At 39.4% G+C, this 23,721-nt stretch overlaps 1 protein-coding gene across 4 annotated transcripts; it reads right to left on the reverse strand.

Annotated features, from left to right (window-relative positions):
- Positions 1–170: 170 nt before the first annotated feature.
- On the reverse strand, positions 171–23,206 carry STAMBPL1 (STAM binding protein like 1). 4 transcript variants are annotated; one of them, XM_075758312.1, is made up of 11 exons: positions 22,952–23,206; positions 11,154–11,348; positions 10,035–10,252; positions 8,515–8,590; positions 7,731–7,826; positions 6,049–6,403; positions 5,344–5,468; positions 4,320–4,457; positions 3,571–3,683; positions 1,913–2,012; positions 175–471 (listed from the first exon to the last, which is right to left on the reverse strand). In XM_075758312.1, the coding sequence occupies exons 2-11, from the start codon at positions 11,235–11,237 to the stop codon at positions 415–417; spliced, it is 1,362 nt and encodes a 453-aa protein (XP_075614427.1). In that variant the 5' UTR covers positions 11,238–11,348; positions 22,952–23,206; the 3' UTR covers positions 175–414. The 4 variants fall into 4 exon arrangements, 3 of the variants coding, with proteins under 3 accessions (XP_075614426.1, XP_075614425.1, XP_075614427.1); XM_075758311.1 differs by having other exon boundaries at positions 171–2,012; positions 10,035–10,249; XM_075758310.1 differs by lacking the exon at positions 22,952–23,206 and adding an exon at positions 22,491–22,603 and having other exon boundaries at positions 171–2,012.
- Between the last annotated feature and the right edge of the window lie 515 nt (positions 23,207–23,721).

The following is a 23,721-nucleotide window of genomic DNA, read 5'->3' on the forward strand; positions in this document are numbered from 1 at the left end:
GTATTTGCCTCTGCTACATATAATATAAATTCACTGAAGCAGTAGATGTACATAGCTGCAAGTCACAAAAAGCCAACCACTGTTAAAAATCCCTAATTCTCAGAAAGCAATTAATACCAACAAGTGACAAAAGAAACATTACTTACTTATGTCAACACAGTTGCTGTTGTTTGAAGTTCATTTTATTGTTGTGTTTTACAGGTGAGATTTGTTTACAGATTCAGGGGTAATGCCACTGAATTCCATCTTGACAGAGCAACAAAATAACTCCAAAACAGACCAGAGCAATAAATATCAAACCATTCAATCTAAAATGTATAAATATAAAAGTCATTTCTGAAAATGTAGGAAAAACAGGAATCCATTTTTCTGTTTTGGCCATTTGTATAGTAACATCACTATCATCCATCCGTATCACCTCAGATCCAGCACAATTATCTTTATGTCTTTCCCGACCACGTGGGTACATGGCTGCAAAAGGAGTCAACCCATTACTCACAGAAATCAGTTTCAGTAAAATAGCATGTGAGAGCTATTGTTTGCTTTTCATTTTCTGAGCCTGCTTAATATTATGCTTATTTATCCAACTTAGATTGTACCTGTCACTGTGCCTGTTCACAGGCAAACCCCATCATCACAGGTAGCAGTGAAACAGTGGCTTCAGATATGTCTGCCCACATGATGGGGGTTTTTTTTAAGCATTTAGAACTAGATTGTGCCTTTAGACACAGTCATGACTAAGTAACAGCTTGTATTGGGTCTATGGAGAAGAGTTTTTCCAGAAACTGGGCCAATGCAGATTAGGGTTGTTTTAGTCAGGTTTCATGAAGCTTCCTGTATTATCACCCCTGATATTTTTCCGCCAGGAAATGAGGCTGTGATCTCACTGTTTTTGTTGGAAGATCAATGTGTTTTGTGGATTGTACTTGAAAGGATATTTGTGTTTGATATGCGATACTAACAGTGTGCCTAATGATTATAAATGAACTCAAGTAGCCAGTAGATTCACTGATGAACTAAGCCTGTAAAAGACCACTGAAAGGAGCCCATCTGGAACAAAAGTCTTAAAATTTTTCAGAGTTAGAGTACCTTCTCATTATCCCTACAGTCAACTATAAAACAACAAAACAAAACAAAGAACTCCACCCTCTCCTTTGCAGGAGTAATACTGACATTCTGAGAGTCTTACAACAAAGAAGTAATTTCCAATGTCTTTCAGCATTACTTCTCTGCATTCGATCATTTCATTTTGAGCTATATGAGATTCTCTCTATTTGAAGTGAGCCCCATTTAAAAAAAAATAAATCTTAATTATTCAAAGGCAAAGATTGTTGTCTTCCAGATAACAGTGACGTTTCCGATAATTCTGAATGACTATACTGTTCAGCCATACTTACAGTGTACTATGCTATTAAAGCATCAAAAGATAGGGTAGTTACTGAGAAAAGCTTAGGAGAAGCCAGGGGAAAATTATGGGCAATGAAGGAAACGGGGTTAATTTACTCATAGTCGCACTTTTTAGTAGCTGCGGTGTTCTGTTGAGACACTACAGTTGGGGACATGAACTGAATTCTTTGTTCAAAAACTGAAGAGCTTGGGAATAACTCCCATTTGAAACTGTGGCTTTTGGTTTTTCTGAAAGCAGCTAAAAGTGGTGATGATGGTAACTGCCTCTGGTTACCCACCACTTGAATGGCAGTGTGTGACACTCATCTCATGGCTGCTATTGACTGCTTAAGTAGACTTCTAATGCCTACCTTGGTCAGTGAAACAAAGGTAATGAATTATTAAAGGCGGGGGGGGGGGGGGGAATTATGAAGAAATCCAGTGTGAAGCATATGTAATTTCTGCTTACAGCAGAACCATGGGTAAGAATTTGAATAGTCAAAACCATGTTGGATTATATACTTACATTAAATAACCTCGGGTCCTTTGTGTGTGGATGGAATCCCTTCTTTTTACAAGCAGAAACTTCTAGCATGCCAGCATTAGTAAGTCTGAAGATGCCAGTGCTGGAAAGCAAAAGATGAAATTCCTGTTACATACTGCTCCAATACAAGTCCAAGGTTTCACATGCAAATTGCTTAGCTTTACAGGACAATGGAATGGTACTCGGTAACCTTTGACACACAGGAGTCAAGGCTGAATTGGATTCTTAAAGGTTTTTGAAATCACGGGGAGTTGTATTCTTGTAAAGGAAGAGATGATGAGGGGAAGAGAAAAGGAAAAAAAAAAAAAAAATCACAGTACCAGTGCTATTAGGTAGTTTAGCCTATTAAGGGCTGAGGCTAGTTCATACAGGAAGAGAAACAAAACAGAAACTTATGTGTACTGGATTGCATTTCACTCACTGAACTCTAGAGGGTCAACTTAAAAGACAGCAGCCTCTAGGCTAACTGTGTAAATGAATACTGAGAGTACACATCCTCCCCACTCTTTTCTAATCAAGTAATGCAAAGCACTAGAAAACCCACGGCTGCATATGTGTGATCTAACACTTTGAGTATTAAATAAAGCATTAGAAAACCCACTCTTCCATAAAGAACATTGATACCTAATAACTACAGGACAGTACCTGGTTAATAAGTGTTACAGATAGGAGTAACAGGTTAGAGTTAGTTACAGGGTATCAGCATAAACTACAAAAGAAGTTTGGAAGACCAGAGATTTGAAAAGGTATGTGGACATGCTCTGGGTTACAAAGCTTGGTGCTCATGCACTTACCCCCCAATCTGTATTTACATCACTGATACCTGAATGGCCCCTATAGGAAATTAGGCAGCCAGAAGGGATTCATAGAAGTCATCTACAGGGGCAGAAGGCCAGTGAGAAAGGCTGAAGAAATGCACAGGCTAAACAACAGATAGCCCTGGGGCCTTGAAACTCCAAGCACACCAAAGCAGAGTCACAAAACTGAGGTTGGAAGGAACTTCTGAAGATTGTCTAGTCCAACCCCCCTGCTCCAACAGAATCACCTTGAGCAGGCTGCCCAGGACCATGTCCAGTCAGGTTTTGAATATCTCCAAGGATGTAGACTTCATACCCTCTCTGGGCAACCTGTTCCATTATAAACCTTCACATTAATTGTTATGCAACTCCAGGTTTTTCCAGATACTTATTGGTTATATTTTATGAAATACAAAAATAGGCACTTATCAAAAAAGCGATCTTTATCCTCTACTCCCCAAACTGCGATTTTCATATCATCCTAGAGAAATACATCTAATCCCTCCACTTCCTTCATCAGACAGAATGAAGATAGGTTTATGGTAGGGCACTGGCAATGAGGTCTCCAGAAGAAGAGCTCCTGTCATTATTACTTGGTTGAGCAGAGCATAAAACCAAATAAAATTTAAAACCTGGGGCTGGGAGGGAGGAGGAGAGAGAAGCCAGAAACAATACTGTGCATATAGACTGACTAGAATGTAAGTCTAAACAACTTAAAACAAACTCATAATACAGTATTCTGCTCTTCATCCCAGTTGACATGTGCTGTTTGCATTTGATCAAATTTTACGATAAGGAGCAGGGGAAAATGTCTAAATATTACTTAGAAAAATCAGAACTCACTCATTATGCTTTGGTGAACAAACAATTGCAATGGCCTCTGGCAACATTAGCTGATAAGAACAATGAGTATGAAGATCAACACTGGATAAGAATGCAGTTTGTGTTGGATGTGTCTACAAAAAGAAAGGGAAAACTCAACATCATGAAATATTTCTTACAAATCAAGGTCGACATACATTCAAGAAGGAACAATAATTTGTAACAAGCAAAAGCATCAGTACTTCCCCAAGTTGGTTTCTTAAGTTCGTATTAACCCAGATTCTGCATTGTTAGGGTAGCTTTTCAGTATGAGGTTTATGGAGGTACATTCACAACCAGATGTACAAGCAATTTTCTGATCATGGAGGGAGAAAGGTGGAATGAAGAAGCACAAGACAAAGGGAAATGACTTGATTGTCCAAAATCCCTGAGAGTGAAAGTAATATGAAGTTTAAACACCCCACCCCCAATTTTGAATATAGTAGAAAAATAAATGGCATTAAAAAATAATAAAATATCCCTAAATAAACAAAAACAAAACTTGCACTGGCAAAAGCAGACCCATTGTGTCAACAGGATGCCTCAACTTCATTAAGAAATACCCATCTGTGGAGAACATTAGTGCTTATTTACATCACTAAAATTAGAATTAAGTGAGCAAATTAATTTGGATTATTCCAGTTATTTCTTTAGTTTGTTATTTCCAAGACTTATTTCGCATAGTATGGAGAGCTGATACGGAAAAGCCAGAGCCTATGATTCATACGTACATGGATCCAACCCAAAGTGAGGAGATCATACTGATCCTGAATACCAAATAATTCTTCCACATTTTCCATGTCACAGTAGTCTGGTCCTGCAGATTGCTTTGGCACTATTACATGGGTAATAGTAAATTCATTATGTGTCTGTAAAACAAACATTGACTTAGAGTGGAACAAATGAACTAATGAATAAATGCTGAATCAGAATCTGAAAGATGTCAGCCTGTCAGCTAAAACAGAGCAGCATAGCTCCACTGATACCAGTGCAGCTATACTGACTTACTGCACCTGAAATTACACCTTAGCTTTTGATCATGAAAACATATAAGGAAGTGTTAGTAACAACATGAGATTCTTGGATTGAAGTCTTCACAGACAGTGGTGTGAAAAGGTTGTCTTTTAAAAAAGTTAAAAACATGATAAAAAGAAGGTTTGAGAATACTATAATTATTTTCTGTGAAAATTGGAACATCACTAGTCTTGCTATTCTTTCTCTTTATACAATTCAAATATACTCAGACATCATCTTTAAAATTCTTTGTATGCCAGCATCAGCTGTGACATCTTTCCCTACTCTGAAAGGACATTAAGTGTTTTCTAGGTCAAAGGAAAAAAACAGCCTGAAAATCAGATGTTCTACAGCTTGATGGGCTATTTTCTTCTTTTTTGTAGTGCCATTATGAATTTGATGACTCCAGTAGATTCTAACAGTCTTTATATTTCATTGTCCTGTAACTAAACCTCACTTACCTTAGATGAATGCCAGAGAAAGTACTCGAAAAAGCCTGTATTGTACAGTGTGCTGAAAATCTTGCTGCATTTTATAATGACAGCAGTGTAGTTTGATCAGATGTTTCCCCAATAAGGCAAGCCCACGCTGCTGAAGTGACCACTCATGTTATAACATGAACTTAATTACATTAAAGACTAATTGTTTAGATCTGCTTTTGCTCTGAAGTTGATACATTACAGGAAAATACAGCACTATCAAATATGTCTTCCCCATACAAATGGGAAGGTTAAACCGTACCAGTTTTCCACAGAGAATTCCACATGTCTCTATTCCTCTTACTGTATTTGCCTCCGCTAGCAGCAGAAATTTGTGACAGAGATCCCTGGGCAAAATGACACCTCTGAGTGCTTCGACCAATTGAGCTAACAAAGAAAACAAACAAACAAAAAAGCAGAGAAAGATAAAGAGACATTTGCACAGTGAAATTCCCTAAAATAAGGAAATACAAGGAAATATACACAGGGAATTATTACAAGTGAAAGAATTATACTTACCACATCACAGATTTCTAATGAGACTAAATGTACAGCACAGGCACTTCACCCTAAACTGAGGTCACCAGCCCATAAGATACGCTCACTAGCCTGCCCCTGAGGTGACAGTGAGCTGACAGCATTTCCCAGGCCAGGGCTTTCCAGGAGGAACCACTGTTGGTTCTGCTTCTGTTCCCTTGAAGTCCATTTCAAGATTCAGACACTGAGGCTCAATCTCTAGATCCATCTACTGGCACTCAACTGGAAAATGTGAAACTGTACAGCTAATCTCCTCTCTTAAAATGAAGAAAATACATGGAACTGTTCTGTGTACATTAATCTCTTCATGATTATTTCATTATGGACACCCTCACAGTGAATAAATACATATGCAATATGTGCATTGCTATAAGTAGCAAAGAAGCAGATAAAATAAAAAAGGGGAAAAAAAACAAATCTATGGACTTACTCTGAACAGCACTTAAAGTAGCTGCTGGCTTTAAGACCCGGTTTACTGGAGGTGAATGTCCAGTGCAGCCAGATGTGCCACTCCTCTCTTTTTTCTCAAGCAATGCAGCAGATAAGGAACTGTTCTCTGGTACAGAGATACAAGACAGCATACTTCCATCTATCTGTTCAGGCATAACCATGCTCTCTTTGATTTTCTGATCTCGAGCTAGTTCTTGCTTCTTAAGTTGATCCTCAAAGAATTGAAACTGTTCTGATTCAAGCTGCTGTTGCCGCATAAGTGCGATTCGTTTCTTCTCTGCCTCTATTAGCTTTTGATGCTCAAGTTTCTTCAGAAATTCAGTTTTACATTTGTTCTGAAATATATGCAAAATAGCGACATTCTCAGAACACTAAAAAAAGCTACAAAGATGAAGGAAAATAAACATTCTGATTGTTTTATAAAATCTATCAAATCCTGACATTAAAAATTAAGTCTTTTGGAACCTGTTTGCTGAACTGGAGAATGCAACTATATCCCCAAAAGTAGTATGATATGGAAGGAAATACAGCAAGAAAGACATTTCTAACACAAAGCTTCTAATCTGCATACTTGTGGTGCTCTGTTTTACATCAGTAGTGATAGCACTGCCCTCATTTGTCCATTATAATAAAGTCATTAGAAAAACACTTTTTAGAACACTGATGGTAAAGAGACTAGACACAAGCATAAGCCCTTACAATTTGCAGTGCAACAAGATATCCATGGGTTTTCGGGGTAGATTTCATAATCCATTTTGTTTTGTTTCTTGTTGCTGCTGTTTGGATAGGTTTGTCGATTTTCTCTTGCTACTTTCTTTCCTCAACTTTCCTCAGCTTGCTTAACCTGACTTCGGTGCGCAGCCTCCCCAGCCTCAGACACAGTAGGTGCCTTCTCCACCCTAGTCTATGCTCCCCTGCCCCCAAGTCACCTGCTGTTCCACCAACTGCAAGGGAAGCTTCAGGTTTCAACCGCCTTTCTTGCTCCCTGGTAAAGGAGAGCATCAAGCATCTCCAGAAGCAAATGAAAGAAACGAGAGCAAAGTCATTTCTTAAATGTCATGAACATAACAGAGCAGGAAAGAAAGCCTCAAACCAATCGGTGACAGGAATATGGGGTGTTTATTTTAGGGTTGGGTTGGGTTTTTTTCATAGTTCCCTAGGTCAATTTTAAAGGAAGGAAAGAAAAAGATGTTTTCCACAGACTTCTTTCCTTGACAAGTTTTTCAACTACAGATTTTTTTTTTTTCAGTGACTTCAATACACAAGACGGAGTAGTTTACAATTACTTAAAGACTCAAACAGGATCAGTTCAAACTCAGGCACATTCGGAGCCAAGCAAGTTTTTCCACATACTCATCTAAGTGTCCGAACAGTATCCTCTTTATGAAACAAAACTGGAGCATACTCAAGACTATTCAGATATTCATAGACTGACGTCACAGCATGTGACTGACGTCACAGCACGTTTATTTCCAAGCACACACTTGCATTACTTATTTTCAAATGACCAATTAGATTCTGAGAACTGAAAAGTCATTCTAAGCAGCCTGTGAAATTATTATGTTCTTTAGAACTAGCATTTTACTGCTTAATTTTGAAGATTTTGTTCTGATGACAGAAAAAATATTTGTACAAAAAATTTAATAACTATATAAAACTTACTTTGTTTTGCATGTATTCTTGATATTCTAAGTTGTATTTTTTTAAAAGATCTCTCTTCAATTCATCTGTCCGTGGAAATGCCACCTCTTTCAATTTCTTTGTGGTGGGGGAGAAAGATAGAAAAGATTATTTTTTACTTTTTGAAAGAACCACCTGGAAAGCAAACTCATCTGTAATACAGATTTCAAAAAATACAAAATAATAATACAAAATACTGCTCTTGTCCCAGGAAAGAAAGGAAGAAATACACACTAAATCATCAGCTTCTGAAACTTTTATAGTACTCTGATTTCAGTAAAGCTATATAAATTTATGTCAGTAAAAGCTGTGACACTACTACTTCTTATCTCAAGGAAAGATTAGTCCTTTTTCTAGCAATCTGTTCTCTCTGATTTGTGTAATAGGTGTGTGTGATGACTAATATTTTTGTTGTAGGTGTAATTTATTAAAAAAAGCTAAGTCCAACTTCCAATGTTTCAGGTAGGATCATCACATTTTTCTCTGGGACTCCCTGGACAGAAATATGACTGAATATGCCCATTTCCAGGTGGGGAGGGAAAAAAAAAAGTCTATTTACTATTCACCTTTTAGAACGATAATTTTATTAATGATCAAGTGATTAAACCAAAACAGAACATGAATGACTAGTGGAGAAAGGTATCAGAAATTCAAACTGTGGTGGCTGTCATGGGCTATATGTGTACTTGTGAAAAAGGAGTGCTAGGAAAGAATGGAGACATTCTGGGGGAAACATTTCTTAAAGGCCAGGAAACCATAACCCTACCTTAATAATATCTTGTTTTTCTGGTACTGCACATTGGTGATAGTCTCGGTGACTGGGTAGCTTTTCCACAAACAACCTAGAAAATTAAACACGTACGTGTTTTGCCTCAGTAGCCAGAGGAATATCTACAATAGCTTTTATGTTGGCAGAAAAATCAGTGTCACATATCTGTTAAACACTGAATTCCAGATGTCTTGGAGCAGGTTTCTATATATTTGTTTAAACTAGCACTTAAATTCTTGTATAGACTTGTATGAGACACATAGGGTAATGATAGGACATTATTTTCTACATCCGAATATATTTTGTTTTTCATTAGTACTAGGTTGGGTTAAAAAAGGACTAACTAGCAGCCAGCACCTAAAAATAGCCTTCAGAAGTACCTTCCACCCTAGCCAGTGTTAATAAATCCTATTTCTAATGTCTTTATCTGTCCTTAGCTGAAATGCTGAATCTTAAATGGGAAGTCCAGAATGCAACACTGGCTACCATTAAAGCAGTTACTTTTACCAGACCAAGCTGCACAGCTAACTGCAGTATTATTAACCTACCCAGACATCTCAATTATGGCAACATTCAGCTGCAAAGAGTTTGGAATACGCAGCTGCTATCCTTTCAGCAATTTGTGCAATGTTCACCTCCAGACCCTCTTTTTATAGAGATACATACATTTAAAATTAAGTGGAATAAGAAAGATTTGGGTTAGCTTTCAGACTATGAAGAAAATGGGGGGGGGGGGGGGGGGGGGGGGGGGCAGACAAGGTCTCCTGTTATAAAAGTTTTAAAATATGAATATTAAAAAATATATCCTTTCAGAAGTAAGAAGCCAAAACAATCAATCCTACGGCAAAACTAGGCAAAACTAGCTAGTTAAAAAGTTTAAGTTTGCCACTGATATATTTTTCAGCTGGTTACTTTGAGACTTATAGTGAAAACTGTCTGGATTTGGTTTCTTTTGGGTGGGGAGACTAATCACCCAATGTACGTATATTGTGGATTTTGCTTTTATTCCTGTAAGAAGCAATAAATTATACTTAATCCTTTTGGGAAAGAAAAGTAAACAGAGGCAAAATGCCATTTTTCCCATGTTTTTTAAGTGCTGTGCAATACTACAATCTTTAAGATTGGCAGAAGGTCATAGAGATTACTATTAAAGGCTCAGAAATCTTACCTAAACATTGCTTTTTAGGCTCTGCACTGTATTTAAACAACATGCTGATAGATACAGAATAATCTGTGGGAAACATTGCTGATAGTATAGCCTAGTACGGTAGACAAACTACTGTATGTTAGGGTGGTTCACACCTGTCAGTTAATAGATGGATAGAGATACTATACTAACAGCCGAGATGAAATGATAACAAAGTCTGTGGTTAAAGATCTTCAAAGAATAAAGCTATTCTGCAAGAACACACTAAACATTTTTCTCCTAATGTAAAGGGGTGCCTTGTTTTCACCACAACTCTTAATTTCAGTTTACTCAGAATTATAAGCTGTAATGACTACAAATAGTTTCTTACGTTATGAACTTATTATAAAAAACAAAAGCATTCTCCAGGTTTCCCTCCTCCATATATACTGATGCCATTCGCTCCATCTCTACTCCAGATCTAAAGTAACGACGTGGAGTGATATCTTCATTGATTGTGATATTGCTGCCAAGTTTGCTTAAGGCACGTACTCTCTCTTCTGGGGTCACAGAGACGTCTGTATGGTCAGGAATAGCTACTAGCTTCTTCTGAAAAAGAACAGAGAAATTAGCAAAGAGAACCAGATATTATGCTTCACTTCCAGTAAGTGATCTCATTGAAGAAACCCAAGGGAAATCTTCAGCTTTTTTTCCTCAAAATAGGCATTGATTTCCCCACTGCTAGCCACAGTTGAAACACTCCAACATGTTTCTCAATTGCAAATAAATTGCGATTGCAATTACAAAGAAGAAGTGATCTTATTCCCCTCCCCCAAATCTTCAAACTACAAAAACATCCCAGAAAAGAAATAAGATAAAATCAAGTAAACCCCTGTAGAAATTATCAAAGGCAGCACAAAGTGTGCCCTCTTTAGAATCTCCCACACATAAAATTCTATAAGGTTCTGCCTTATTAGTTATTGAAATAATTTGGTGGAGGGCCTGAATGCTCAGACTCCTATTACATGATGTATAGGGTATGACTGCAGGGTATAGTTCAGCTAACAAAGAGCAAGAAGTGTCCCTGGTCATTCAATAGTTCTCTTGAAACATTCATTTCCAGTTTCAAATGAGGCAGTTAAAGCCTATGAAGTTAGAACTAACTCTACTGAAGAAGAAGCATAGCTGTTTATTATAATAATTACCTTCCCGTTCAATGGCTAAATAAATGGCTACTGCAAGTTGTTTCCTCTTACTTTGATGAAAATTTTTACTCTTTCACTTCAACTTCTTAAAAACCTGATCGCTGAAACAAGCTAAAACCTCATAAATCACATATATAGAAATAAAATAAATTCCAACAAAACCATCAGATAGAATGTGTGAGGAACTGGCAACATGCAGGAAAAGACTCTTGTGCCTGACAGCCAACACTGCTGTACAGCTCTCTTGAATTACTTCCTACTTGAAAGAGTGCTAAGCCATTAAAGCATTTCTTTGTAATACATACCAACGAGCTAACAGTGAATGGTTGTTCCATGCTGTTCTCTGTCTGCAAACCAAGGAGATCGCTCTTTTCCTCCAAAGTCTCCATCTGATTGCAAAGGGCAGTATCAATCCAGCACTCAATATTTGCAGCAAGCAGTCTCAGAGTTTCTTAGCCCAAGGGAAACTTGAACATAGATACGTTGATTGTGGTTGTGTGCTGGAAAAAACATGACAAGTCATTCAGATTAGAAATATATTCAAATGTCACGTAAATTTGCATGCCTGCTACCTCATTACTTTGGTATCACAGTACTTACATATTTAATAAAAATCTAAAATTTACCAGGCATCTATAATTTAAAATGAGAATGTATGGGGGCTTAGAAGACAGCCGTGGACTAGCTGACTTGTTCTAAAGTTACTACAGTGGATTAGAACACAATATAACTAATTATTTTTACAATGTTCACAGCAAGTTCAAAACCCCCAAATTTCAAGCATTAAGTGAAAAAAGGGTGAAAGACTAATCAGAGTCTGTGTTTCCTAGAGCATATGTTTTGACAAACATATTTATAAACTGTGTGAATCTGGCATCTTTTTTTCCTGCTAAGCCTACAATTAAAAATAAAACTTAACACACAAACTCATATCAGTAATATAAAGCAGAGAAATATTTCAAGCACCACATGTTCAATCTGCACAGCTTGCTGACTTCAATAATACTTAAAATACAATGAACTCTGATGTGATGAATCAACTGATAGTAATTGCTTCTTGCACAGCTCTGAACAAGTAAAGACAAATATTTAGACATGTTGTGGTCATCAGCAAAAAAAACCCAAACCCCAACAAACCAAACAAATCCCCCCCCCCCAAAAAAACCAAACAAACAAAACCAAACCAAACCAACAACAACAAAAAACCCAAGCAAAAAAACCCACCCCAAAACCCCCCAAAAAACAACCAACCCAACAAACCCCTGAAAGGGAGATGAATTATTTAAATTACACTGGAAATATGAAAATGAAGCTCCTAATGTGGTTTTTCACTTCTGCGCACTCAATCTAAACAGATTTGATGCTGACTGTCAAAGATACTTCATATATCACAATAAAAATGTTTTATGCTTTTGTAAAAGCATAGAGCGGGTTCAGCAAAGATATTTTCTCAGCACTCCTCTCTCTAGAAGCCAGGGGACTCGGGTTAGAGCAAAACAACACTAATGTGTTTTTAGCTGGCTGCATTTCTCAAGTACTGATTTCTGTATTTGGGTCTTCCTCATTTTTTCCCCCAAAACTAACAATATCTATTAGATCAGTCTTTAATTTTAACAACTAGTGCAAGTATTACAGGAGAAATTAAATTCATTTAAGTAACATACTTTCTCTAAAATACTCAGAAGCATCCTCGTTTACTTGTAAAAGCCGTTACTGGTATACTCATTCCACTTTATTAACTCAATCTTACTCTGCTTTTGTGTATGATCTCCCAATCTCAATGGATATGTTCTTGCTTGATGTTATACCCATGTTTTTCATTTTGAAGATTATTATTCTCATCATCAGGTACATCACAGGTCTGTGAATTCAGTTTCAAGACTTGCTTTTTTTCAAAGTAAGGTATTCATAATCCTTGCACAATTTGTGACAAAAAAAAATGGAGCATGGCTTATACACTGAAGACATCAACATAAGTTGTGGTGGCAGCGCTAATGGAAACAGTTCTCTAAACAATTTAATTTTACATACATGGAGCTCTGGTGTAAATGATCAGCTTGGCAGGAGAGCATATTCATTGCCTGTTCATGGACTGCAGAAAAGCCCCATGGGATCACAGCAATTAAATATTTACACTTTAGCCTACACCAAGAAACATACTGCCTTATGGCTAGTTCCACCTGAAACCCTTCTTCAGCTGAACCACTCTAGATGTGGTAGACTGTGAAAGCAGAGGGCTAAATGCTTGGCCAGCACAGAGCTCGTGTTAGTCTTCTGCCCCTGCAATTCAGATTCTAAGCAGAAATAAAATCTCCTGTAAGAGACTGCATTCATACATTCTGTGTGGCTCAGATACAACAATTAAAAAAAAAAAATATCTGAGAGCTGAAAAGCACATGTTTCAGAAACATTTATTCACTCACTTATCCATCACTTGTGAAATTATTTTTTTATTTATTTATTTTATTTTATTTCCTCTAGAAGCAACTGGGAGATCTATGATAGCTGAATGGAAGGCCTGTTTTTGTCTAAAGTATGCATCTGAGTATGACAAACTACAAAATATTCTAGTCATTCAATTTGTAAAAAAAATTGTTCAGAAGTAAAGGGTGCTGAAATGTATTTCTATTTGATTCCATATTTCAATTAGCAGCTTTTGAGCAAGAAAATTGCTTTTCAAGCACTTTCTCCCTTACAGACTTTCTCCAAAATCTAGTGAGGAAATGGACACTTAAGACAATGCTCTTGAAATGCTTCCCTATGGAGGATATAGGATACAGAACATATCCTTCTTTCAACTATTACCACACCTTGAAGACTCAGCCTAGCTGGTAAGCACATGCTGGAAAAATGTTAGCACAGCAAGTGGGAAACACAAAAGCCACCAATTGGTGTTTTGGTTTGGTTTTTTTGGAAGGCAGTATTCCCAAAGAGGTCTTTGCTAAAGAAGCCTATGGTATTCCCCAGCCAAAATCTCTTTGGAACTGGCACAGGAAGACATCATGGAACCCTTTACTTGCAAACATTTCTCATCTTGGTTGCCTCTAAGAATATTAAAGTTTTAAATATAAGTTATTTCAGAGATTTTTTTTTAGTTTTTTTTTTTTTTTTTTAAACTAAAGAGGAATTAAAAATAATAAGAAAAAACAAAACAACACCAAAACCGTGTAATACCAGGTATTTTAAAGAGGAAATATCTGGTAACAGTAGAAACTCACACTTCCTCAAAGTTGTGTCAGAGCTTTGAAAGGATGAAGAAGCTCTGCAGAGACCACAAGCCAAGCCACAGTGCAAGAGCTTAGCAGAAGCATTGCTGTAAATAAAACAGGAAACTGACTCTTTAAATTTGGCTTTAGGAGCATATTAAAAACCAGACACTGTAAATAAAGAAGAACTACTAGGATAAATTTGTATCGCTCTTACAAAAATGTCAAATATGACTCAAGTATATTAGCTGTTACATGCGGCAGCATAATTATAAAAAAAAATTCTAAAAAGAACGTGGGCTGTCTTATGACTGCACTCCAATATATTATCCTTAACATGTGGACACAGTGGCCAGAATTATAAATGGTTAAAATGCAGAAAGTTAAGCTTTACTAAAAACACCACCACACTGGCACATGTCTGCCAGTTCCCTGAAATGCCTCTGTGCATAATGTTCCTCATGGCACAGCGTCACAATCACCTTCAGCTGGTGGAAGGCCATGGTACTGCCAAGGGGCTCCCCTCACCCCACCATACTTCTTTGTACTCCCACTTTGTTGACACCAGTGACTTCAAGGCAAGTTGTAGCTGATCGAAATTAAAATCAAATGGACTTTTAAAATTAATTACTTCCTTCTCAAACTCAGAATGCAAGGAAGGAGGCGGAAACATGAAGCCAGCAAAACAGCAAGACTTGCTCCTTTCCAAGGCAGTGCTGTCCTAGATCGATACGAGCTGGCTTTGAAAATGCACCCTAAGAGCTTATACAGTGTCTACAAGAATTGCCCAGTCCTGATGAGTGACTCTTTGTCTTCTGGAAATACACTTACATTTCACTCTACAAGAACAAAGAGAAATTCAAACCTCTCTGTGGAACTGAAACTAATTATATTCAAATACACAACACAGTTATGCTAATACAGTGAACTACACTCCAACCCCAACCACAGAGGATAAGTAGCAACACTAGCTTGGAGCTGCCTTAGTCTATTGGAGTGTAAAGTGCTCTAAATTCTGAAAGTAAAGATGCATTTTTCTGCTTTACGATTTCAGGCACTCCAACTATCTTAGATAGACTTAGGTAATGTTTGATTAAGAAGAAATATCTGGACATTTAGCATGCAAATCAAGCTTTTTTTAAATGATGAATTTTCTGAGAGTCATTATCAGAATACAAGAATATAACATCCATTCAACAGTTAAGAAACTTTTCTTGATTTTATTGGTAATGGCACTTCAAATCCCATTTCCTCCTTAAAACCCACTTGTTTTCCTATATGATCCAGCTTATTATACTATGCATTAATCCTTTGTAAAATCCAGCTTTATTAAATCAAAGGCCTTCAGCCACAGAAAATAGAGCAAAGTGAGAAAACCAGCATTTTAAATGACATTGAAAGTCATACTTTCTGTTCAGGCTAACAAGCATGTTACCAAGTACCTTCACAAGGGAAGTGAAAATCAGAGAGAGAAATTTTACCTTAAAAGTATATGCAAATAGTAGTACTTGAAGATAGAATATGCATATCAAGGCATATCAAGTACCTCAAGAGTAGGCTAATATGATAGAGATGGTACGAGAAGATCTGGAGAATGTATACACAAACTCTCATAGTTTTCTGAGAGGTATAATATCATAATTCATCACAAATTCTCCAATGCCCTCACAGTTTGCTGCATGCTGGCATGTTTCAAACAATTCCCAGGATGGATGGATGTGGACAAACAGGAGCCCCTCTGCCTGTGCTCGGAGCCCAAGAGGCATGACCCAGCTAAGTTTGCAAGCTACGTAACTGTGCTCAGTGATAGCAAGAGGTGATACGCATGGCTGCACAGCAAGGCTTATTAGCTCAAGTGCAGTATGAACTATTTAAGTTGCACAGTTTGTGTTTGCAATGTGTTGTGGGGAGCCAGCTCACACGCTGGGCAGAAAGAGCTCATACTAGTCTTCATGCACTCCTGTGACGGGCTCTGAAACGTCCTTCACTGATATAACCTGACTGTGTGAGACGACCGCACCAGCAAAGACAATGAAGCCAAGCAGGACCATGCTCTGCCCCAGGATGCGCACAGTGACTGGCAGTACCCCTGCGAGAGTCGTGCTGCTTAAACTTTCTAGAGAAGAGACAGCCCCAAAGAGGAGCTCAGAGCACCAGTGCCTCCCAGAAACAAGTTGACTACAGAGCATAAGGACTGAATTTCAACTCCTTATCATCATCTTGAGGCTGTTTTTCCTTCTTCCGTTCTTCAGAAGAGGTTTTTAAATGTTCAATGAGCTTTTCAGGTTTATAAACAAGTAACTGCCTAACTTCAGTAAGTATTAGTTTGATCATTAGTTTCCACTTTGTAACATAAGTTGCATTGCATCATCCGTTACCTTGAAACATTGTGGCACTAGTTAATTTGAACTTGTAACATTAGTTGCATTGTAACAGCCCTTACCTTGAAACAATGTGGCACTACTTAATTCAAACTTGTAACATTAGTTGCATAGTAACATCCCTTATCTTGAAACATTGTGGCACTACTTAATTCAAACTTGTAACATTAGTTGCATTGTGACATCCCTTACCTTGAAACATTGTGGCACTACTTAATTAGAACTTGTAACATTAGTTGCATCACAACATCCGTTACCTTGAAACATTGTGGCACTACTTAATTAGAACTTGTAACATTAGTTGCATCGCAACATCCGTTACCTTGAAACATTGTGGTACTTGAAACATTATGGCACTAGTTACTTTGAAACATTAGTTTCCCCTTTGTAGCATATTTTTAAATTCCAAGGGAATTAGTCATAACACACTGATGTCAGTGCTGTCAGCAACATTTGCCAATACTTTGACTACTGGTCTTACTAGAAAACTACATTAAAGGGATCATTGGTAAAATTTTCCAAAGCACTTTTTTTCATTTACAGCTTAATCTGTGTTAAAAATAACAGGGACGTGGGGCAGAAGTGCTATGCATTTCTTATTTCAGAAATACTCATCCTTTTGTTTGATATTTTGGTGAAATGTAAAGCCCAGATGTGGTTCTCATAAAAATAATTAATTTCAGTTCATTGGGATCAGGATCCTTATACTATTTCTAGAAATATTTGCTAATATAGGAGCTAGAAATTGGCATAGTTCTGCTTTTTACAAACTACTCTCCAGACCACTGTTCTGCATTCATCCCATGCTAAGGAAAAGCTTACTTTAATATTAATCATGAGAAGTTTAAACAGTAATACTCTGTTTTACTACACTAGGCAGTGTGATGACTATAGAATCCTAGAATATAGATGCATCTCTAACCATAAAGGGGTCAGTCCTCACTAAAATAGCCAAATTAGCAAGTGCAAAAACCACCTTTTAATTACCCATAATGGAACTAAACTGTCTGAACAAACGTGATATAGAGCACATCCAGTGATTGACAGATGAAGATAAAAGGACTGCTTCATGCCAGTAAGTCACTCATGATGCAGACACCTGTATTTCTTTACTTTGAAGTGGGTGTTCAAATGAATGTGTTGAAAAATAGGTTAGAAATAGAGAAACCGAATTCATTCAGTTCTTTTTGAAATGCCAGACCATGTATTGGCATAGCACATGATCATTTATACACACACTTGGATTTGATATGAAATATGCTAAGCCCCAGTCTAAATAGCAGACTGCCTTCTGTTGGTTCTCTCCAAAAAGAAAGAGCATGCTCATCTGCCAACATGGTTTTTTTAAACAACCATTCACTGTTACAGCAAGTGATTCAGCTACTATAGTAAGCACTCTTTTCTGGAAAAAAACAACAAAGCACTGAATGTCATGGCAAGATCATTCTTTTGTGCAGAGGAAAAATAAAAAATAAAAAAAAAAAAAAAATCAGTCAACCAAAACCAACAGAATGGCCTTTCAATGAAAAGAAGCACTGCCAGGAGCCACTTGCTGAGAACCCCACATCTTTCAGCAGAGAAGTTGCTCTTCATAGTAGGAGCTACTAAGCCGGACTCTAGAAAAGCCTGTCTTAGTAACAGTTCATAATTTAACGCTGCCCCTTAGCTCCATGGCTCCATTTAAACAGCATTACCAAGACCTCCTCCCAGAGGCAGCTGCTGAGCTATACATCATCTCTCCTAGAAGTGGGTCAAGGTTATATCCTCTTTTTCATCTATGGTGAAGGACCAGTCCCACCTACCTCCCAGCACACCGTCTAGAGGTCTCTGTGCAGACTGTGTCAGCAGCATACAGACAGTAGCATCTTCACCTGCTTGGGTACTGAGAGGCAGAAATCATATGCGGAGGAGATCCTCCATGCACAGATCTGCCAAAACCAAGTCTTGTCTATATGGTTACACCACTCAGTGCTGTATCTTACATCACAAAACTGAGCTTTATTTTCATCTAAAGAAAATATGGGTGACTCAAGGGTCTGTTTTCCCACAATTAAAAAAAAAAACAAACCCCAAAAAAACAACAATTATTTGAAGTCTTCTAAAGTTCTGCAAATATTTGGATGATTGCAGTTAGTTAATGTAGCTACTTGAATATCATTGACTGCCTGTTTTCTAGGGACAGTTTTCCTTTTGGAACGGATACAAACATTACTGTATTAAGAAGCAACATCAATAAAGTCAGATTGCTCCTGGGTCTGTTAAGACGCTGATAAACCACTACAATATACAGATAACGTCCAACATGACACATGCAAAAACCTGCCTCTTACTCCCCACAGAGAATATGAATGTAGAACCTACAGGCTTTTCCCGTTGCTTCAGAGCACAGAGAACTCTGACCTTCACCTATTTTCTCATTCATTTTTATGCAGACTATTCTGAAGTCAAGATCTAGTATGTCCATGTTACTACAACATAATCTTATGCATTTCAGCTGTATACATAGGTGATGGCTCGCTACCAGATTTATTCATATGCTCTGTGTACAAAAATATTAGTCACGTTTAAGACAAAGTGCTGAAAACCAGACTGGAAATACTGAACATTGAAACAAGCATCTGTGAACTGCTGACAGTCCTTTCTCTTGTGGTTTCTTGTGTCAAAACAAAACACAGTCCATCCCTGCCTCTCCCTTTTCTGGTAACACCATTCACTTTCAGCAGTGAAGCATTTTTAACATAATGATAAAGTATCACCAATGTTAGAATGTTTTGGATTACAAGCATTAGCCTTCTTAGTTACTGAAATATACTTATGCAACACAGAACAGCATCTTTCCAATGACCCAGTAAAACGATGTTCTAGACGTGGTGTGGAAAAGCAGCGCCATTTCCTTCCTTCAGGAAATCCTCAACAATCTCCCATCAAAATTCATGTACCAGGGCACAGCAAGACAGATGAGGGTGGAAATAAAAGAAGTAGTTGTTGCTATATAATTTGTTCTTTGACAATTCTGCTGAAATACTGAAAAAAAAAGAGATACCTGCAATACATAATATCACTGATAAAACTAACTTCCACCATGAAGACAAGAAGCTGTGTTGCTAAGGGAAACAAATGAGAGGCTAAAATCAGCACAGAGGTTTGCAACACTTCACAGACTTCCAAGAAACAAAGAAAGCATCATTCCTTGCAAATCCTCAGGTTTCACAGATTTTTTGGCCTGTAGCCCTATTTCTCTCAGAGCCAAATCCCACTAGGATACACGGGTTAAGAACCTTCCCATTCCTCTTATGAAAGGTAACGATTTTTCTGGCAATATTTGCTACTTAATTTTATAGCACTTTCAGACTCCATAACCTCTAATAAAGGTGAGTAACCAGTTGCAACAATCAATTTCTATTTCAATCTGATGACAAATTCTTATTCTGTCTTACTTATTATGGTTCATAATGCAGGTGAAAAAAAAAGAATTATATTTAATTGACATTTCTGACACACAAATTCACAGCTCATCTGAAGTCTTCTGAGTTACCTATAAAGAACAAAGCTTGTCTTGTGGCCTCAAATCTAGAAAAAATAATTTTGGGCATTAGTTCAATGGATGCTGATTATTTTGTACACTAATGGTTAAGTAAGCAAAGTGCAGGTAAAAAACTGACAGTGATATTACCTACAGGGTGGAGCGTGGTCAACCAGTACAAATAATTACCAGTTAATCTGGCATGTTTCTGCAGTATGATGCTTATATTAAAATAATAGTTGATTTTATAACGAAATCTTTGACCTCCCGCCCTATCCTATGAGCAAAAGGGGGAGAAAAACAAAATAAAACAAGAATGTCTGGCTCTACAAGAAGAATTCTGTATGCTTTAGGCCATTTTTTTCCACTTTGATAGTTACAATATTTAATTTCTCTTTTGTAAATTTGCTGAGATTGACCATGGTAAGCACATGTTTTATAGCAGCACTGACTGTAACACAGTAAGTTCACATGGTTGCTTGAAAGTCAGCTGAATTATTCAGAATATCAAAGCTGAAGACAATGATTTGTGGCTAACATTTTAGATACTTGCAGGCCAACAGGCTGTTCATCCCAGTGAAGCTATGCACAGACTATCTTTGAGCCTGTTTCCAAATTATTTGCTTTTCTCTTCAGGATGAGTCCAACGATCTTTACAGCCTATCCAAGCTCCTTTCCATATCAATGGAGAGAGCCAGACATCTCCGAAAGCCTTTTGACAGTGGTTCAGAGATGCTAAAAGAGGAAGATAGTTTCTATGTTGATAACGTAGTGAGCCCACAGTCTCCCTAATGTTGTGTGCTGAACTGTGAGTCACCTTGAGCTGCTAGCAGGAAGTGGTAGGGAAAGGGTTGTGTCTGAGCAGGTGCCTGACTCACAGTATTACCATGAGGTATCATCATCCTTTTAAGATTGAAAATACTGGATTTTTATAAGAGGGAGGCCTATGCAACAACAGTACTAAGCCGCTACACATGGATCACTCAGGAACTGTACAGACAAGTAATTTGCTTTCATGGACTGATACTTCTGAACTATGACCAGAAAATATGTTTTCTGGCATGGCAATATATTTATTAAAATTATAAAGACAAAGATTTTCCTTACAAGGCAGCAAACTAGGTTTCAGAACACAAATTTGAATTGTAACCTTTGATACAGAAATAAAATCTCAGGAGTCAGATAAGAACAGGAAAAAAACACTATGCGTACAAGTCTGGCAAACAGACACTGAATATTTATTTTTTACAGCATTTGCTCAGTGTTTTCATGTATAAGTCACCTTGTCACTCCCTCAGCAGTTGAAGATTTCATGACACCTCTCACCTTGATCTGTACTCTTCCTCAGCTTGGTGATTAACTTCCAGGAAATGCCTTAAGGCCTGACCTTGAGCACACCTTGTGCACATAAAGAAAACCACATGAGAAATGCCTTCACAGTATTCCCATAGCAATACCAGTAATACACATGACTGCAGGATTGATCAAGACACTGAACCCTATTTTAAACATATTACTACAAAATACCCCCCCCCCCGCACTTACAGCTATTTAAATTACTGTAAACAAAAAATGTAATCATGAAATTCACACCTACAGAATTATACGGCATTTGGGAGCAATGCTTCCTACGCTCTCCTGTGATCTACAAAACTCTGGATTTGTCAACACTGGCCTTTGGTTTAGTTATTCATACCTTTAGCATCTACACATGTAATATACCAGGCAGAAATGCATTTAGCACGTCAGAGAATCCAGCTGTTACAGAGTAACCCAATATATTGTGTCAGCAACATCCACAACAACAAACTTGAACTCCATTCTCCTAGGAATATTTCATGAAGTCCTGGATCTGTATCCCATTTTCTGCAACCTGACGGTCTAAGGCAATTTACCAAATATATGCTAACTACAGCTTTGGACTGCCAAACACTTCAGCCTGCAATGAGGAAAAAACCCACTTCTATGAAGACAGAACTTTCACAAAGCAAACCTATGCCTGAGGAACAAGCTTCCTGGGAACTACAGTCCATCCAAGACCTCATAACCTCACTACTTTCCATTCTCATTTAAAGGTCGGGTCTTCTCTGCCCATGACTTCTCAGACAAGCACTCAGAACCATGTGCATATTAAATAAAAAGAATTCCAAACCAAGAGGGATTCCTCCAGCAGAGACTTTTTGCCACCCTTTTGAAACAGGACAGTGCATCCATGTGTGAGAGAAGTGAAATACATTCCTCCATGCACTTCAGAGAGACACCTTAGATCCTACAGAGGTCAGAATGAGGTACATGACCAGAAATAGCTTATGAGAGTTACAGATGCCCAACAAACAAAATTTCTCTTTTTTTTCTACATTCTCTCACTTTCTTTTCCGATGACAATCTTGCACATGTATATGGAAATTATTTACAAATAGAGTACTGTTATAAGTCTGATTTCTCTCTGACACACGGTAACGTTCTGAACTCCGCTCCCCACCACGCTATAAGCACCTATTTTTGTAGGCGCAGTGCGATCAGCAGCTTTACCCAGCCCAGGCTCGCTGCTCCGCCGCCTCCCCGCACACCCGCGAGTTGCCGGTGACACCGTGATGCCCACGCTGCATCCACGCACCAACAGCTGCTCCCTCTCCCCTCCTCGCCCCAGTGCGCACCCCGCCTCAGGCGGCTCATACAGAAAGTTCCGCCCTGCCTGGAGGAGGGTGATTTCCGACAGGCCTCCTGGGAACACGGCACCTGACACCCGAGGCGGGGATGGGCCGGACCGGTCGCTCACGGGTGACATTCTCCAGGGCAGCGGAGCTGATGGAGCTCGTACCGGCCCCAGCTCCCACCGCGCCCCGGCCGCGCACGGCACGGCGCCACCTCTTTGCCCCTCTGCCCGCAGGGACCACTGGCGCGAAGCAGAGGGATGGGGGCGGGATGGGGGATGGCCCCATCAGCTCCCTTGCCCCGCGCTCCCTTGACCGGGGAAGGCGACGGCTGCTTACCGGGTCTCGCATCCGTGTGAACGGCCCCAGCGGCCAGTGCTGGAGACAAAGCGAGGGGGGCCCGCCCCGCCGCGGAGGAGGGGGAGGCAGGAGCGGCGGGGCGGCCTGGGCCTCCGCCGCCCGGCCTCGCCTCGCCCGGCCGGGACTCGGTGCCCTGGGCGCCCTGCGCAGGAGCGGCGGGCGAGGCGGCAGGTGCCGGTGGCGACACAAGGCACTGGACTCGGCTCCTCTCCGCGCCGCCGCAGCCGGCCCAGGTTACGGTGCAGGGCGAAGGGAGGAGCCTGCGCGGCGCCGGGGCGAGCGGCGTGGCCGCGTCCCGCTCTGCGCCGCGGGGTCTGCCGCCGCTACAGCCCAATGGCCGCGGGCGCCGCCGCGCGCACCGGGCCGCCGTTGCAGCCTAACGGCTGCCGGGGAGGGCGAGGGGAAGCGGCGAGCGCGGGAGGTGCCTGTGGGAGTGGAGGCGGGCGAAGGGAGAGGGGCCGGGGGGGTTTGCAGCACCCCCGTGCTCACCTCGCTTGTTCCCCACGTTGCTGGTGTCAGTCCAGCCATTGCTGAGGTAAGTCCATACCTGCTTAGGTGCTGGTGGGCACACACACCTCACCTGGGCTAATCCACACCTGGGATGTGACTGAGGGAAACACAATTAGTACTCTTGCTGAGGAAGGTGACTATGGATGAGGAGGAAGAGGAGGAAGAGGAGGAAGGTTTAAATGAAAGTGTGGTGGTCAGAAGGGGGCTGTGCTACCTGGGAAAGAGGGATGGCTGGAGAG

The sequence above is a fragment of the Balearica regulorum genome, chromosome 7, assembly GCF_011004875.1.
Source record: "Balearica regulorum gibbericeps isolate bBalReg1 chromosome 7, bBalReg1.pri, whole genome shotgun sequence".
Taxonomy (NCBI): domain Eukaryota; kingdom Metazoa; phylum Chordata; class Aves; order Gruiformes; family Gruidae; genus Balearica; species Balearica regulorum.

What these genes read in the sequence shown, in the direction of transcription:
- STAMBPL1 (XM_075758312.1), bottom strand. Translation starts at nt 11,237, where the DNA reads ATGGAGACTTTGGAGGAAAAGAGCGATCTCCTTGGTTTGCAGACAGAG. An exon ending in AAAAACAAGATATTATTAAG is followed by an intron (nt 7,827 to 8,514) that starts GTAGGGTTATGG and finishes CCCACCACAAAG; the next exon opens with AAATTGAAAGAGGTGGCATT. An exon ending in TGTTCACCAAAGCATAATGA is followed by an intron (nt 2,013 to 3,570) that starts GTGAGTTCTGAT and finishes TTTGCTTTCCAG; the next exon opens with CACTGGCATCTTCAGACTTA.